The sequence below is a fragment of the Camelus bactrianus genome, chromosome 11 (genome assembly GCF_048773025.1).
Source record: "Camelus bactrianus isolate YW-2024 breed Bactrian camel chromosome 11, ASM4877302v1, whole genome shotgun sequence".
NCBI lineage: Eukaryota > Metazoa > Chordata > Mammalia > Artiodactyla > Camelidae > Camelus > Camelus bactrianus.
In genome coordinates, this window is record NC_133549.1 from 47,873,427 (window position 1) to 47,891,703 (window position 18,277).

Sequence of the window (18,277 nt, forward strand, 5' to 3'; positions counted from 1 at the left end):
GTGGCCTGTATGTGGAGAGCAAGAACCTTCTAAGAGGGCAAAATTTAAGTATTTTAGGTCACAGTCTTCCTCAGCTGGTAAGCATGAAAAGGAGGAGGTGGGTGGAGATTCAGGAGATGGTGAAAAGGCCACATTACAGTCTAACTTCATAAAAAGCTGACAGTTCTCCCTGTGAAGGATGTATACTACTACTTGCTTCCTCTGTTACTCTAGTTCTCTAACAGGATAGGGCAGTAGGTAAAGGGCCAATCAGGAATACTAATCACAAAAACTTAGGCACATTTATTTGCAAGTGTTCTTTCCTCATCACCCTGCAAATAACTGGATCACATCATACAATGGCATGCATGCTTAGGAACTAGCAAGTGAACACTCTAATGTTATCCCAACTGAAGCAGTAAGATAAAGCTGCTGAAAACTATTTCAAAGTCAAATGACTTACGGGTTATTTGCACCAATATTCTCCTCTTATGGAAAGCAGGGAACTGATCATAGACACTTAGCATATTGAAATCTAAAGGGGGGAGGGTATAGCTCAGTAGTAGACCCAGGTTCAATCCCCGGTACCTCCACCAAAATTAATAAATAAATAGATGGACCCAATTACCTCCCCCCATGACAAGACAAAAAAAAAAAAAAAAAAAAAAAAAAGAAATCTAAAATACATACCTTATTGTATTTTCTTTTAAGAGTATTAATACCACTAAATTTAAGATTTGTAAACTTCTAAAGAGACTTCCTATATGACACAAAAGACAAAAAATATATTCTTCTTTATAAGTTAAAAAGATAGATTTCCCAGGAATGAGCTTTAAGGTTTGCCAAAACTTGTGTTGGATGGACAAAATACCTAAAAGCATCTTATAGCTACTTTTACCTTAAAGCATCCGAGTAGGTATGGTCAATGACATTCAGTATTTCGAATTTTAAACTGCAGTCTCTATCACTATTAGACTCAGAACTACATTGTTTTCCTACAACTGTGGTTTATTGTAATCTTAATCCATTTTCTCAAGGACCATTCAACACATTTATATTATTCCAGTAATTACCATGCTACCCAGAAAAACAAGTGAACAGTTTATTAAGAAGTAAATGAGGGTAGGGTATGGAATGTGATACAGTACAAGTAAGACACTCAAGATGGATATAATAGTACTACTCACACAAAAAGTTAAATCTCTTCAAAAAAAATTACAAGACAAAAGAAAAAGCAATTCCATCATTATAAAGCAAGATATTTCATGCAAAAACTTCAAAGAAATCCCCAGCCCCCCAACCCCCCCCAAGCTCCTAACAAACAAAAAGCTATCCGAAATATTGTCATGCTAACGTATTACCCACAATATAATCATTCATAGAAAAACAACACACTAATTAAGCAATGGATTAGATGAAACAACACAGGCTGCAATATTGTAAACTCATAGACCATGACGATTTTACATGACAAGCAATTCCAGATTCACTCATAGGGTGAGAAATATGGGCTAAATGTTGAGAGATAAGGTATGCAAATATAAACTCCATTAATTCATTTCATTATCTTCTAATTAAAAAATCTGGAAGCTTCCAGAACCTGAAAAATTATATAAAATTTGGCATACTCCATTTATGTTCCAAGAAATGACTTTAGGATCACATTTGCAATTATTAGAGAGCTATATAAAAGCACTTCATGGTCAGGAATTGACCTCTTAAATAATGATCACAATTTATATCATAGAAACAACTGCAGATATGCATTTGCTGTGATTAACTCTTACTCAAGACAAGAAACATGATTTTCTAGCACTTTATGTACAAGTTACTGCAAAGGCCCAGTTAATTTAGAGACCAAATAAAATGTAAAACAAACCTGAACTGGTACAGAGAGTGAAAGGGAACATCCTCATTAACAAAGACTTAAGAGGGTAATAACAATCTTGGCCAGCCTTCTGAAGGAACCAGAGTCAATAAATAGACTGCCAAGCTGCAACTCATGTCTCTGTACCAAGATGCTTTAGCATACTTCATAGAAAAGATAGCTTTATGCTAAAAAATAGGAATGGCATTTTATGGGATAGCATTCCCCTCCAACAGCTGCCAAACAAGGCCGGTCACCAGGTGGTACATAAACAAAGTGTATTTCCAATTGGGAGTAACATTATGATGAGGCAACCCAGGAGCAGAAGCACCCATCTCACTGCACCTGCCCATTCAGGAGGTCAGGAGAGAACTGGGACACCTGCATCTCACGGTTGTGGGCTGAGCTTATCTATGGTGTATACACTGGCTGCCAGTATAACAGTAAGACCAGAGGAAAAGAACAGGGAGAAAATACTTAGGAGAAAAAACTACCCACTCCCATTTGCTACTTTTTTTTCCCCTTTAGATTTCAGGTAATTAGAACATACTGGAAAAATTTCAAGATTACCCTTTCCATCTCTGAAATTCAACTTCCTATTTAAATTTCATGAAAAGAACATTATAATTGTTCAGTGGCAGAAGTTAGCCTCTCTAAAAAATAGAAGTACTTGCTCTAATTTTCACAAAAGGACATGAGAAAATTTTCCAATGTGAAAATTTGAGTTTGAGGCCAATAAAGAAGTGTCTTTAATAATCCGGACCATCATAGTTAGAGCTCTTTGGAATGTGTGTTATACGTACAAAGTTATCACAAATTAAATTCCCAGAGTATTCAGGAACCAAGTTCTTAAATGGGAAAGATGTCTTATGAGAGACAAATGCTTTCATCAGCAAATAAAATCTGATAAATCAATCTTTCCCAACTGACAAAGTCTCTGCTAACAACTCAACATAGCCTCTGGAATCAAAGGTAAAAGATCACTCAATCATGATGATGCAAGATGAAGTACAGATGAGCAGTCCATATGAAAAACATCTGTAAACCGCTGCAGTTCTAAAACAGTAGATTTATATTACAAAGCAATGTAAATAAATATTGGGCTAGTACAAAAGCTCTTATTTACAGTTTTACAAATGAAACTGTATTCAGTGTAAATGCTGTGTTTTAAAGAACACAGTACTATATTAGTAAAATGAGTTCTGTTGAGGGGAATTACAGTTTCTGTTAGAATCAATGCATAATGTATAAAAGATTCAAGTTAACTCTGTTTATAATTTAGTACAGACAAACCCAGTTTAACCTGGAATGGTATCTGTTAAAGTGCTGAAAAACAGGAAATATTTAGAAAACACTGTACATTATTAAAGCTTTATCAAGTCAGAATGTTAAAACTCTTTCACATTTTTTTATCCTTTTGCCACAAGCTTGTGGACCAGATGATTTTTCTCAGGAGTAAAACTTACGAGGCCACCAGCTGCTTAGATGATTTTAGGTTCGGTGGTGTTAGTTTCCTAAAACAACTATTTATCCATCAACCATACCTTCAGGTCTTACAATCTGGTAAGTAATTAAATATTCAGGATAAGCCTGGAAGAGAAAGATTAATTCAAATACTGGTAAACAAATTTTTTGAAAGGAGATCTCTTATAAGGATTCCTAATCTTCTAAATTAGTGCTGTGGCTCAGTATTGTCAAAGGGCATTTTCTGCAAACCTTACCTTGACTCCAATCCGTTAGATTCTGAACAGCAGGTCAAGGATGAGTACTAAGCACGTGTTTGTCTGTTTTTAGTAACTGAGCTGAGTCTGATACATATCCCCAGTTCAGAAACTGCTCTAGAGATGCTTCTGACTGGATCTGTCACTAACAGCAGGAGGGAATTACATATTTCTTTGCTACAGAGAGGTTAACTATTAAGTTATATAGGATTCTGATTAATTATACTTTACAGAAGCTAAAAAAAAAAAAAGATCCAGTATAACTGAAAATCTCAATAAAGTCTGTAGGTTAGATATAATATTATATTAACAGTATTTTCCTGATTTTGACAATTTTAAGAGAATGCCCTTATTTTTAAGAAATACACATTGACGTATTTAAAGGTAGAGAAACATGCCTATAACTTACTTCCAAGCAGTTCAGAATAAAAAATATGTGTACACATATACATATGCACAGGGGGGGAGAGAATGATAAAAGAGACTAAGAGAGAGAATGCTTAAATGTTAACATTTGCAAGACATGGGTAAAGTGTATAAGGGAATTCTCTTCACAATTTTTGCAACTTTTCTGTAAGTCTGAAATAATTTCCAAATAAAAGGTAAAAACAAATCCAGTTTTTAAGGTAATATGCATTGTCAGTTTAAAAGATTAGTAAGAGGTTAAAGTATGGCTCTAAAGCATTTTTGAAGATGAACAAATAAAACTGAATTACCTGTTCTCCTCTGTAGATAACATATTCCGCTAATGCTAGGCCATTTACACTGGGTCTACCAGTGACTGAGTGATGTCCTGGAGGAGAATGTGCCATTTTCATTGCACTGAACTGCAGGAAAGACTTTCCTAAGGTTACCCGGCAAAAGAGCAGCTGCCTGTAACATGTAAAAAGGAAGACAAAGCAGTACATGACAATCTTCTTCATGTACATACAATGTATAAGATTTTTAAATGCATTTTTACATAAATGCTTATAATTGTTTTTTATCATTTCACCCTTAAAAAAACTTTGTAAGAATGTCTTCTACTACTCTCACTAATGAAAGAATTTGTCACTTTAATTAATCCCTATTTTAACTATAAAACAATATCTTACAGAGATGTAATAATCTCACAGAGATGCAGGCTCTGCCTTCCTGTTTGTATCCCAGCAAAAGCACAAATCACAGTCCAAGTAGGAGGGAGGAGGAAGTTTAAGGGGCTTCCATGAAGTGCCTTACAAAGATGGACATTTATCCAAGTAAGTCCTGTTAATTCCACTGTCAAAATATGTCTGAAATCCATTCTCCTAATTCTACTGTCACCATTAAGTCCACATCACCAAAATTTTCACCTGGACTATAACAATGGCTTTTAAACTAGTCTTTCTGTTTCTATTCTAACTCCTGTTAAACTATTTTCCATCCAAGCAACCAGCGATTAAGGGAAAAACAACAAAACTCAAAAACCATAAATCAGATCACATTACTTTTCTGTTTAAAACCTTTCAGAGGCTGCTCACTGTGCCTAGAAGAAAATCCAAATTCCTTACAATGGCTCCAAATCCCTGAATTGTACTTTGTGTTCATTATGCCCAGGCATATTAGTTTTTTCCTTCTCACAGGCCAAACCTTCTTACCCCATAGCCACCATACATACTATTTCCTCTACCATCTGGAATGGTATGTATTCTACCACTCTTCAACCAATTAACATTCATTTTTCAGGTTTCAGCTAAAAGGTTACTTCTTCAAATAGGTCTTCCCTCACCAGAGGTTTAAGTATTACTCCCCCATTCCCCACAGGCTTATGATTGGCCAATGAACTTTTTACAAAAATTACTTGATTGTTTCTATAGGTAACAGGAGATCTGGTGGACTGATGATTCTGCAGCGGTTTACAGATGTTTTTCATATGGACTGCTCATCTGTACTTCATCTTGCATCATCATGATTGAGTGATCTTTTACCTTTGATTCCAGAGGCTATGTTGAGTTGTTAGCAGAGACTTTGTCAGTTGGGAAAGATTGATTTATCAGATTTTATTTGCTGATGAAAGCATTTGTCTCTCATAAGACATCTTTCCCATTTAAGAACTTGGTTCCTGAATACTCTGGGAATTTAATTTGTGATAACTTTGTACGTATAACACACATTCCAAAGAGCTCTAACTATGATGGTCCAGATTATTAAAGACACTTCTTTATTGGCCTCAAACTCAAATTTTCACATTGGAAAATTTTCTCATGTCCTTTTGTCCAAAGACAGGCTATATAATTTTTATTCTAAATATGTCTTCCAGAAACCTTCTTTGCATGGCTAATAGACTCTCCATTATAGTCACAATCAGTCCCATGATAATCCAGCATAGAGAAATCTTAAGTTAATAAAACTTATTTCCAGACAACCAAGCATTATGTTCCAATGACAGTGCGAAGAGGTACTAGAACACTACTTACTACTAATAATCAGAACAATTTAACCTCCAAAGAATAAATGACAAGTAAAAATAGCAGTGTTCAATTTACAGAATCTTAAAAATTTACAAGCCCCCTAACCAGCCCAACTTATGATCTAAAATAGAAGTGGGCAGGAGGTCACTCCTAGCAAGGCTGACTTTATAGACACCTATTTGAGTCTAAATTAAGGGGGAAAACAATAAGCACAAAATATAAACAGTCTGTTTCCCTTCAGGACTACAGTCCTTCACCTTGGCAACCTTTCAAAATCAGCTGGGAAGCTTTTAAAAATCCCAGTGCCCACATCACACCCCAGACCAATTAAATGAGTATCTCTGAGGGTGGGACACAGGCATGAGTAGTTTTTAAAGCTTCCCAGGTAATTCCAATGTGCTGCCCAATCTGAGAACTACTGCCCTAGGGCTTCTAGGTAAGTGATTAGAAGCTTCAGCAGGACCTGGGAGCTCAGTAGAAATTCAAGTTCTAGGGCCCCAGCCCAGACCTACCAAGTCAACAACTCACAGGGCATGGCCTAGGAATTTGTTTTAACAAGCTCTACAGGTGATTGTGAGCTTGCTAATGTTAGACAGCTACTGTTCTAGGTCTGTATAAGTAGTGCCCTAACTACAAAATAAATCTCAGTAATTGATCTTGCTTGATTTTTCCAATGGCAAAAGGTAATTTATTTACTTATGAGCATTTTATCAATTAGGGCCAAGTTATCTGAATGATTTTAACAACCGAGTTAGACCAGGGTAACTAAAAGTAGGGGAAAAAAGTATAAAGTAGTTCTTTGATAATACAGTGCCTTCTGAAGGGACTGATGTATTTTATTGTAACTTTTCAAGTAATGATATGACAAACTGAGGATTAAGATCATACCATGGTGGGAGAGAGACTCCCTCGTGCATTGCCATGAAATGATTAGGTGTAGCAAGTAATACCATGTTAGTATCTGAATATTAGACGTTCAGAGGCCAGAGTCCTATAATATTCAAGAGCCACAATAAAATCTCTTTCATGCTCACTGATATGTTCTATTCCATATTCTTTAAAGCACCATGTGTTCTAATGATTAAATGAGTTGAATAGATCGAGTGCTTAGAACTGTGCTTGGCCCATACAGATCATTAAATAAATATTAGCTTAAATTATTATAAGTGGTGAGAGGGCCAAAAGCAACATGAAACATGCTTAGCTTGGATTCCTAAAGTTGTCCGAGATAATGCCTTGCCCTGAAAACATCAAGTATAAAGCCAGTTCTTATCTGATTCTTATAAAAGTAAATGAGAATAAGTGATTTCTTACCTGTGGCAAATGTAACAAGACCTGTCTTTGTGAACTGGACACCCAGTGCCTCCTCCAATTCCATATACATACTGATTGCTTTTGGAAGAGTTTTCAGCAAAATAGATCCCGGCTCCAAACATGCCACCTATGTAGGCATGCCTTTCATCAAAGCCTTTGTGGATAATTGCATTCACAAAGGGAGACCCTAAAATACATATAAAATTTTATCTTAGAAGAAAAACAACAAAGATTAAAGTCTCTTAAAGTGAAATTATTCAACATACACATACCACAACCACAATAAAGCAGAATCAAAACAGAAGGATATAACAAGTTAACTGTCAGCTGGCTCACTACTTGAGAATAAATTAGTTATTTTAGAAGAGTTCCTAGAATCAATGAATTTTCTAATAGGGTGGTGGTGCAGATGACAAAATAAGGACACATACAGATTCAACTAGAAAAATGAACAGAACACCTAAAATATCAATGCTAGCTTTATCAAATTCCAGGTTCCAAATTCATACAAACCCAGAACCAAGAGTCTTATAATTCACCTCGTATGGCAAAGCTGAATGCAATTAGGCCACGCAGTGACACCCACATCTATGTGCTTTCTCTAGATGTCAAAAGTGGCCAAGTGACTTCCATGTTCATTCTTTTCTTTATACCTCTTCTCTCCTATCCGTCCACTTCTCTGCCTTTTATCACTTGCTAATACCAGATTCCGTCTGTAAATGTAGTGTGTCCTTTCATTTCTTACATATTAACTTCTTTCTCCTCCTTCCTCACATGTGTGCCAACAAGGAGCTTAGCCAAAGAGGAAGAGGTACTGAGCACAGGAACCAGGCCAGGGAATGGGGTGAGAGTGGGGACTGGGAAAAGCAAATATAACACAGCTAACTGATTCATCAAGATCAGTCAGTGTCCCTGTTCATAAAGGGACAGGAAAATACACTGAATTCCACTTTACAGAAATACTGAAGAACAGAATAACTTATTCGAATTAATTTGGAAAAACCAAGTCCATTTCTATTTTAAACTAGAAAAAAATCATTCATTACAACCATCAAGTCAATACATAAATATGCTCTGTGCCAAGAGAGTATCATGATGATTTTAGGATTTTGGAAGAAGTACCATTTAGATATTACATACCAATTCAGTCTGTTATAGCCATTCTTCCAGGGGACTGTGAAATTTAAATGCTGTGTCTTATAGAACTTTACCAGTCTCTAAAAATTTTCTGTAGTCTAAGCCAAATAAAGAAACAGGCTGAAGCTATAATGTGCTTGAAGACTTGATAAACACTATTAATATCTACACTCATTTTTGCTATAAACTTTAAAGATCAATCAACCCTGCCAAGCTGCAACATAAACAGGAAATTTCAAGAATGACAAGTAATGGTGCTCTCAGTTCAACAAAAGTTCTCAGAAAACTCCACAGATTCAATGACAGTGGCTTTTAACTGAAGTTAAATGTAGCCTTGACATTTAGAATCAAAGTCAGAATAGAATGTATATATTCTTCTGAGGTGAATTTCAGATCTTATTTTTAATTTTAATTCAATCAACCAGTTAAAAATAAAACACCATTTTTCAGAATGATCATAATAAAATCTATTTTATAAGGGATAATATTAATAGTCAATATTCTCATTTCTATACTCTTCCCATTAAGATAATTCTACTTACAAACTGTCCATTGTAAAATATGCAATTTCAAAAGTGGTTGGGGGGGGAGGGTACAGCTCAGTGGCAGAGTGCATGCCCAGCATGTGTAAGGTCCTGGGTTCAATTCACAGTACCTCCATTAAAAATAAATAAGTAAACCTAAATTACTTCCCCCCTGTTGAAAAGAGGTTGAAAATATAAATGTAAATGTCAAAATTTACAGAAATAATGTTTATTTTTTTAAAATGACATGAGGAACATACAAATACATCATTATCTCATACCTGACCAAAAACTCGAATGTGGAAGAGGATGGTGGTAGGGGAGGGAGAGAGTAATCTTACCATGAAATAGCATTCTTTCATTTGCGTGGTTGTGGTTTTCTTCAGAAACTTCTTTTCTCCTGTGAGTATATCTTTCCCACAGTTTCTTGTTACAAACTTTCTGAATCTAAGAAACCAGAAAAATAAAATCTTTAGGTCATAATTACTTAGCTATTTGTTAATCTTCACCAAAAATGGGCTACACATATGGCCAGAAGAGAGGCAAAACGTTTCTCTGAAATATAAATTATATGTTATTTTTGGTCAACTAAAAAACTGAGTCCTAACCATAAAGATGAAAATATAATTACATTTTGGAAATAAAAAGCTACAAAGGGGAAGAAAGCTACATATGGCTATATATAAAGGTCAAGAGTACTGTTTTGTTTTTAATTGAAGTACAGTTGATTTACATGTTGTGTTAGTTTCTAGTGTAGAGTATAGTGATTCAGTTATACATATATACTCTTTTTCATTTTAGGTTATTACATGTTACTGAATATAGTTCCCTGTGCTCTAAGAGTACTGACAGAGTAGGATGTTATTGCTTATCTAAGAGTACTGTTAATTGATTAAAACACTTCTCATTGTTTTAGAATTATTACTAAAACATCTCCAAATCAGACATGCTGAGTTCTGTAGAGAAGTATAAGACAGACAATGGTATCTTTCCCACCCTTCTGCTTTATCTGGCTCAAAGTACCATCGTTATCTGTTTTTAATTAAAAATATCTGAAACAGCCACCCCCTCACCCCCACCATACCCACCTACTACTAACTTCCTCGACCCTTTCCTATTCTTCCGTTACTAAGATTTTTGTCTGGAGGAGAGTTAAAGATGGATTTGGTTTCATTAGGAGTATTTCCAGGATCAACACTCACAATCCTACTGTTGTTTCTTAGCTGTATGTAAAGTGCTTCAGCCCCCTCCGGGTCCTACAACACATCTGGGAGCTGGTGGTTTTAGTCTTGGTTCAAATTAACTCAGAATACCACCACAGACACAACCAAGGAACATAACTGGCATAAAGAGCTCTCATGAGTGTTAAAAAAAAAAAAGTTTTATCATTGAAAAAATTTTCATTAAATACTGCATTAAAACATTTTATAGAGGAAGAAAACAGCATTATCTTTCCCAAATTCAATACTTTGGAAATCAAATACATTTCCTCTCTCCTGCCCTCACCCTTAACAAACCTCTACACATTGTTTGTTACTGCCTACAAAGTTGCTTGACTGAAATTTGCCTGTAGTAGGCATAATTATTTATCTTATTAAAAATTATTACATATATGTCCATGAATAGAAATCTCAAGATGTCATCTTATGTCATACTATGATATGACCTAATAAAATACAACTCCCAGAAGAATGACCCTACACCTGAATAATGTGTGCTTGTTTTGCCTCTTATTTCTGGGGGGAGGGTACATAGCTCAAGCAGCAAAGCACATGCTTAGCATGCACTGAGGTCCTGGGTTCAATCCCTAGTACCTCCTCTATACACAAATAAATATAAATACATAAACCTAATTACCTCCCCCTTCTCCACCAAACAAAACAAAACAAAGTAAATCTTATTTCTAATAGTATGAACATAGCAATCTTGACAAACAGATTTAGAATTCAACAACTCTAAAATATGACATCTATTATTATACTCATAACAGTATATTATTGTGAAAGAGTAATACAACATGGCTGAAAGATTTGACATTGTTAACTTTTGAGTTTAAAATTTAGGTATTAGAAAGGTATTTGCCACATTTTAATTCTAACTGTAAGTCTTATATTTACAATTATTAAGAGTTTATCAATGTAGTTAATACAAAATCATTATACATCTCAAGTAGAATATGCAGTTTTGTTTGCTATATAGCTCAGAAAAACAAGCAAAGTTGGAAAAAGTCCTGAGAAGAGTAACTGATACACACCAATAAGAGACAGGACTTCCTTTAAAACATTTTTAAAGACTGCTTTTGGAAAGATAGAAGGTATAGAGGGAGCAATAAAATTACAAAAAATGGTATGTATGGGGAATCACAGACACCTGGAGTAACCACAATTAGGAAAAATTAAAAAAACAAGCAAACCATAAATAGTTACGGTGTAACTATAAAGACAGAAGTCCTCCCATGAGCCACAAAAAAATTCAACTTGGTTACAATAGCAGTTTATATATTAATAATAGTGTATATATATTTAAAACCCTAAACCTACAGGATTTTTCTTTACCCCAAGATAAAGCATAATCCTTAAACTTAAATATGCTCAACAGAAGATAAATTAGTGGTTATGAAAGCAGTACAGGGATCTGAGGATCTTAACCTTCCAAAGACATATTCTTTCCCAAGATATCTCCTGGGGCCACATGAAAGACTTATTGGGATGGGCAGATCATTATATTCTTATGAAAGAATATAATCATGGCTTTAGGCTTTGAAAACTATGTTCTCAGCAAACTTTATTTTCACCAACTTATTACCTTGAGAATATTGTATCTGTTGAAGATTCCACCTGCATGACCTCCGTCTCTATGCTCTCGGACTGTACTTTGCATCTGATGAGAAAATATTTCAAATATATGTACATTAGCTTTTATATCTTTTCTGATTATGGTTCTTGATGCATATGATTCTATTTTTGAGAATACAAAATGGGTTTCTAATATTTCTGCTGTTTAAGGAATGAGTTCTGTAAGTTCACAAGTACTATTTTCTAAAGATAGCTATTAGCTAGTACAATCTGAAAATATATATAGGTGAAAATTATATAATGCAAACTAAAGGAAAAAAAAGAAACAAACAGATGCATGGGTGAGCTAAACATACGAAGCTTGACATACTAAAAAAAACCCTAAAGATTTGTTCCCATTTGTTTTGTTCTAATAAAGCACAATTTGTATTTCATTGAGAGTTGGAGTTTCTTGAGCTTTAGAACTAAATCTCACTCAACTTTATATCTCTGTGCTCAACTCACAAACATAGGGTATAGTGTTCTTCAGAGTATAAGGCATTATTCAAAGATTTTAGTGAATCCAAGAGTTTCGTGAAAAGAAAGCTAGAAAAAAATTTCCTAGATAAGCAGCACCACATATTCTGGGTTTTATCTAAGATACTGGGCTTTGCTATTGCCTTCATGAAGGAGGAGAATATTAGCCATCTTCTCTCCAACAGAATTTTGTGTTAATATTAATTGTAGTGCTGAACCAAATTATTAGAATTAAAGTTTACAAAGATAGTGTACCTTAAATGCTAATTTCAGAAGTTTTCCAGGTGGTAAAGAGTTAGGAACAATTAAAAACTGCTACATGTTCTAGTAGATCTGGAAACTTTCTGGAAATTTAGTTATTGAACCAACATTTATTTAAGGTATATGAACATACCTCTTCCTCCACAGACTGAAATTCTTTATCATCTGGAGACAGATCTATGAGAATAGTTCCACTTCCAGAGGTGTTCAAAGTTAAGTATGGGTTAAGACCTATCAAATGAAATTTGAAGGTAAATAAATTTTTTTTTGCCCAAAAAACCAATTGACATTAGCCCAAAATAAACACCTGATTTATTGGATGCTTACTACCATTTAAAAAAACGTTTTATTTTGGAATAATTTATATTTACAGGAAGGCTGAGAGCACAGAGGGTTCCTGTGTACCCTTCACTCAACTTCCTAATGTTACCATCAGGAACATTAATGTTCCTTTAATGTTCCCATTTTATACACCCATAGTACACCTGTCAAAATTAATTATAGACTTTATTTGGATTTCACCAGTTTCCCCCATTAACGTCCTTTTTCTTTTCCAGGATGCAAATAAGAATACCACACTGTATTTAGATTACTAATTTTTGACCTTAGAAGTCCTAAGGTTTTTGTGAGAATAGTTCACAAAGTCTTCCTGGTCTTTATCTTTTATTTGTCAATGTTTTCTTCTTCAAATTATTTCCTTTACTAACTAGGCCGCCCTTTCAAGCATTTAGTTCCTTTATTTTTTGTAAAAATGAGGAAGAATCATGACAGAAACCTCCATGGTCTCAGGTAATTTTAAATCATCCTAGAATGAGAAGGCATAAAGTTTACTAACTATGGAATGCTTATTATAACCCATTAATAGAGTTTTTAATTTAGCAATAAATTTGTCATATTTTCTGAATGTCAACAGTCACGGAAATCATACATATTTTTGTATCTTTACTCTCATAAAAGCTTTTAAAATGAAATCTTATACAGAATTTTCTAATTTCTTTGTTCTGTCTGTAACACAACTCTCCTTTAATCTCTGTAAGATCTCCAAAGTGCCACCGTTTTCCCAGGTAGGGCTCAAGTCCTTTACTACTGGGTAAATGCATGGTGTTTTGCCTATGGAGATTAAGAGCACTGCTCTGGTCTGAATAATACGACTACCACCAATATGCCAAACTCTCATAAAACCTTTTAGGTATGGCTGAATTACAAAGTCTATAGGAAGTATGGAGACCATACAAAAGAGAATATTTTACAGAATAAAGACTGTGACAAATGTTTGACTAAGGCATCTTTGGGCAGCCCCAAGAAGACATCAGTGCTGAAAGATCAGGACAAGTAACCTACTGACTTGATACACAGAATGACAGCTAAGGCTGTTAAGTCAGCTAGATGAGAGACTCTCAGAAGCTTGCCACTGGTTCCAGCTTACAAACTGAGTACAATATAGGTATAGAATATTGGCTTCAAACAAAGATGAGGAATGTGGTAACTTTATGGAGGAAAGTGACCCTGATGTGCTAGGTCAGACACAGTCATTCCGTGTTGTAACATTTTTCCTCCATGTAGGAATGAAAGTTACTACCCAATCGTAGCTGGATGTTACCAGAATGACCAGAGGACCAGAGGTGGTATGGAGGTATGTACCTCTGACACTTGGAGGCAGTGTATCAGTCTCCCTCACTGTTTCCTGAGCCTTTCAACACAGACTTAACTGCTATCCTACCAGATCTGCAGTGTTTCCTAGTAGTCATGATGGCAGTCCACAACAGAGGAATTTAGTTCCACTTCATACTAACATTCCAGGCAGCCATAAGGTGTCCCTCCTCTTCATCTTATAAAATTTTGTCTTCTATACTAGAAATATCCAAGACTATCTCCCATGTTAAACATTTTGCCCTGGTTCCTACCAGGCAAAGAAAGAGCATCTACTTTTAATCAGTTCTATTCCAGAGTTCTAGTTTAAAGCATTCCTTAACTTCAATCACCTAATTTACAAAGCTCTCTCTTTTTTTTCTTCAAGGGATGGACCCTATCCTGGCTAGCATACACTCTTCCCTAAAACTTCCCTCATTTTTGCTAATGGAGGTTTATTTTTAACCCCAGTTGTACGGCCAGGTCTTCAATTATAGGATGCTTCTGACCCCAGGATACATCATTCCCTCAGTTTAACAATGAACTTAAAAAAATAGTTTTGAAACCTAAAACAATTCATCTTTTATAACAAGGACCTGATATGCAGGAAGTGTTAATATCTGCTGAACAAATGCAATTTGTATTTTCCTTAAGTATCAACATTCAGGACAAATGAAAATATTATTCAACTTTATTTCACTGTTTCCTCAGTTACAACATTATTGTTTCCCAATATTTTAGCTGTAAGTGTTTAGAATGTAACTATTTACAACCAAAGAGATTCACAATATTATTTTATGGAAGGCCTGACCACCTAGTCATTACCCATTATATTACCACATGAGATACCCAAATTCCAGACCTCTTAGAACAACACAATTTTAGAACTGTAACTTCAGAATGGAAATAACAGAAAAAACTTCAGATTTAAGGCAACACCCAGATTTCTGAATGGCCCAGAAACTTCACTTAGGTTCACAGAGTTTAACAGTAGCAGATTTAAGATCTGATCTCAGGTTTCCCAAATCCTAGTTAATACTCTTGGTGGGGAGAGTATAGTTCAGTGACAGAGTATGTGCTTAGAATGCACAACGTCCTGGGTTTAATCCCCAGTACCTCCATTTAAAAATAAATAAATAAACCTAACTACCTTCCACACAAGACAAAAACAAATAAATAAATGGATCCCCAGTTAGTGTGCTTCTTATTAAGTGGACTCTCTCTTACAGATTTTAAAATTATCATTTAGTAAGTTGAGGGCTGCCTTTATAGAAACTGTTAAAATAACAGGAATGATTTAAAATGAAATACCTTGTTGTCCAGAAATAAGTCTCTCAACTCCTTTAATTAGTTTGTGTCTATGTCCATAAGCATTGATTCCAATCTCCTTCAGTTCCTTGTGCCCCATCTCAACTAATACATCCAAAGTGATCTTACAAAAGAGGATGAAACTGTTTAGAAGACTCGTTTGGAAGACATTCACATATTGGTGTTCTCACAATGTATTAGATTTATACATTTATTGCAAATTATTTTGAACAGATTAGAAACAAAAGCACATCAGTTGTTAAACTGAAACTGAGAAGTTGCAGCTAATTAAACAAAGCTGAGTCACGAACTACCAAAAATACCGTTATTTTCATTTAGCATAAGGACCCAAGAAAAACTAAACTGCAAAACAAAAATGCATCCTCAAATTAACCACATTTAGGCACACTATTTTATCTTTTCCACCATCACTCTGCATTCAACCTATTGGTACAATGTCTTAATGTAATGCTCCTACAGACTCTGGACTATGCTGACTGATATTTCAGCATCATTGTTCAAACTAACCCTTTTACGTCCTCAAATATATTATTCCCACTGTGTGAAACTGAAGACATTTTTAAAAAATCTGTTTTATTTACAAGTTTTCCATGAAGCTTTCCCTGAATAGTCCACCTTGTAGTAACCCTTCCTTTCTTCGAATTTTTACTGTCTATACCAAAAACTTAACTCTTCACATGTTCCTATCATATCTCCGTAACTAGACCCAAAGTTCCTTAGGGGTAAAAGTCTAGAGTAATTTTATTTTCTGAACTCAAAATATCAGTAACTATATTCTGACAGAACACTTTAAATTCGGACTGGTCTAGAAAAGCTCAGATATATAGTTGGTGTATACCTCTCCATAATGGCTGGAGAAGTGTCAGGCTTAGAATGGGTTGTGATTGACACAATAGAACTGAACAAGCTGAGTTCAAGGATAACTTACTTTTAAGAACTGGATAGGCTAAACTTATTCAAGAAAGCTATTTTACTGTTACTATATGAGAATCAATTTTTATGTGCTAATAAACTGAACGGATATTCCAAGATTAAGCCAAATTAGAAGAGATTGATTTCCAATCTCAAAAAAAAATCCTTCTCACCTGTCAACAGGTTGAATGGTTCAGAGTATTTCAAGCATGTCCCACTTATTCCCTTGAGGTTCTAAAAAATATCAAACCAAGCAAAACAATTCATGTATTTACCTGTTCTCTCTCAAATATATCCATTAAGTGTTCAAGCCCAAGATTCCTTACAAATTGAGTTATGCTAAAATCTACTCCTGGAACTGGAAAATAAAAAAATCAGAACATATAAAATTTCATGTCAGAATAATGTACATCAACATTATAATAGCAAAGTTTTATGATACTGTTATGTGCATGAAGATTGTAAAGATGAAGCAAAATATTAATAGCCATTTGGGTTATAATATTAAGCATAACATTAAAAATTGCAAAGAGAAAGCTATAAAATTTCCACATCATTAGAAGAAAGGGTTAAACAATGGGGCACTCTCATGTTACAAAGAAATCTTTTTTTTAAATTTTATTTTTAACTGTATCTTTACAATAAGTTCCCATTCAGCTTAAACTAATACAATTCTGTCAATTATATCTAATTGAAAAAAAAAAAGTTTCCCTACCTTTGAGGATGTAAACTACTTTATAAAAAAACTTTGAAAACAAGGTCCACATGTTGCATAGAGTGAGATGGATTTTGACAGGTAAAAGGTAAAGAGAACAGTTCAATAGACTGTAGGTATGTGTGTCTTTTTCTTTTTTAAAGTGATATTCAAAATTAGGTATTTTGATGTAGGGTTGAAAGTATTTCATAATTCTGTAATAATACACTGGAAGAGGTAAATAAAGGCATAACTACTCAAGTAAAAGCACTTCTATACCTTTCAAAAAGCATATTTATATCTAAAAAGTAGGTTAGCAGCAGAACACTCATGAACTCTCAACTTGGAGAAACTTTCATTAGGAATTCTAATAATAATGTAAATAAAACAATAAAAGGTATGTTAACTAATCTGATACTAACAGTTGTAGTTAAGGTCAAAAAAAAAAAGACCTTAGCAATCCAAACAACAAATATGTGGCTACGTTAAGTTATTTTGGCTGAATGTCTCACCTTCCTTTTTCTCCAAACTGGATGCACCCTCTGTTCCACTTGAACTAACAACTGAGGACAGTTCAGAAAAACTGGCAGATAAGTTGTCAAGACTGCTGGCTGCAGAAAGGCTTGATGGGCTGGATGGACCTGAAGACAGACCATCTGTGGTGGGTCCTGGGCTTCTCACACCATTGAGCACTTGAGGTTTATAACATGAAGGCAGAGCAGAAGGGGGCATGGCTGCTGTCAGGAGAGCGCTGACATCATCTGCCTATGGCACAAGTCAGAGAGAGAGAAAACCTGCAGTAAGCAAGTTTTAAAATTCTGCTAAACTCCACAGAACACGTTTAAAAATATGACAAAAACCCAGCAGATATGAACTAGAATCAGACACTCACAGTTGGTATATAACATTTTAAAATAGTATTAGCATAATTTATTGGGCACTGTTTATGTATCTGATACCATGCCAAGGACTTTGAGTACATCACCTCATTTAATTCTCATATCAACCAGATCTATTTTTTCCCCATTTATAGATCAGGTAGTTGAAGCTTAGAGGTTACACAATTTGTAAGACTGTACAATTATAAGTGGTAGAGCTGGAATTCTAAGGCAAGTCTGTTTGATTCTAAAGCCCACGCATGTTCTCTAGAGCACTGTTTCAATGTCACTT

General features: G+C 34.8%; 1 protein-coding gene across 2 annotated transcripts in view; it reads right to left on the reverse strand.

Moving 5' to 3' along the window:
- Positions 1–1,067: 1,067 nt before the first annotated feature.
- TNKS2 (tankyrase 2) overlaps positions 1,068–18,277 on the reverse strand; it is a 56,918-nt gene continuing 39,708 nt past the window's right edge. For both annotated transcript variants that reach the window (XM_074373964.1, XM_074373963.1), the window contains 9 exons: positions 17,620–17,872; positions 16,689–16,771; positions 15,484–15,604; positions 12,677–12,774; positions 11,777–11,851; positions 9,313–9,418; positions 7,311–7,497; positions 4,284–4,440; positions 1,068–3,436 (listed from right to left, as the gene is read on the reverse strand). In XM_074373964.1, coding sequence (XP_074230065.1) covers positions 3,374–3,436; positions 4,284–4,440; positions 7,311–7,497; positions 9,313–9,418; positions 11,777–11,851; positions 12,677–12,774; positions 15,484–15,604; positions 16,689–16,771; positions 17,620–17,872 — 1,143 coding nt within the window. In that variant the 3' untranslated portion in view covers positions 1,068–3,373. The remainder of the gene's footprint in view (positions 3,437–4,283; positions 4,441–7,310; positions 7,498–9,312; positions 9,419–11,776; positions 11,852–12,676; positions 12,775–15,483; positions 15,605–16,688; positions 16,772–17,619; positions 17,873–18,277) is intronic.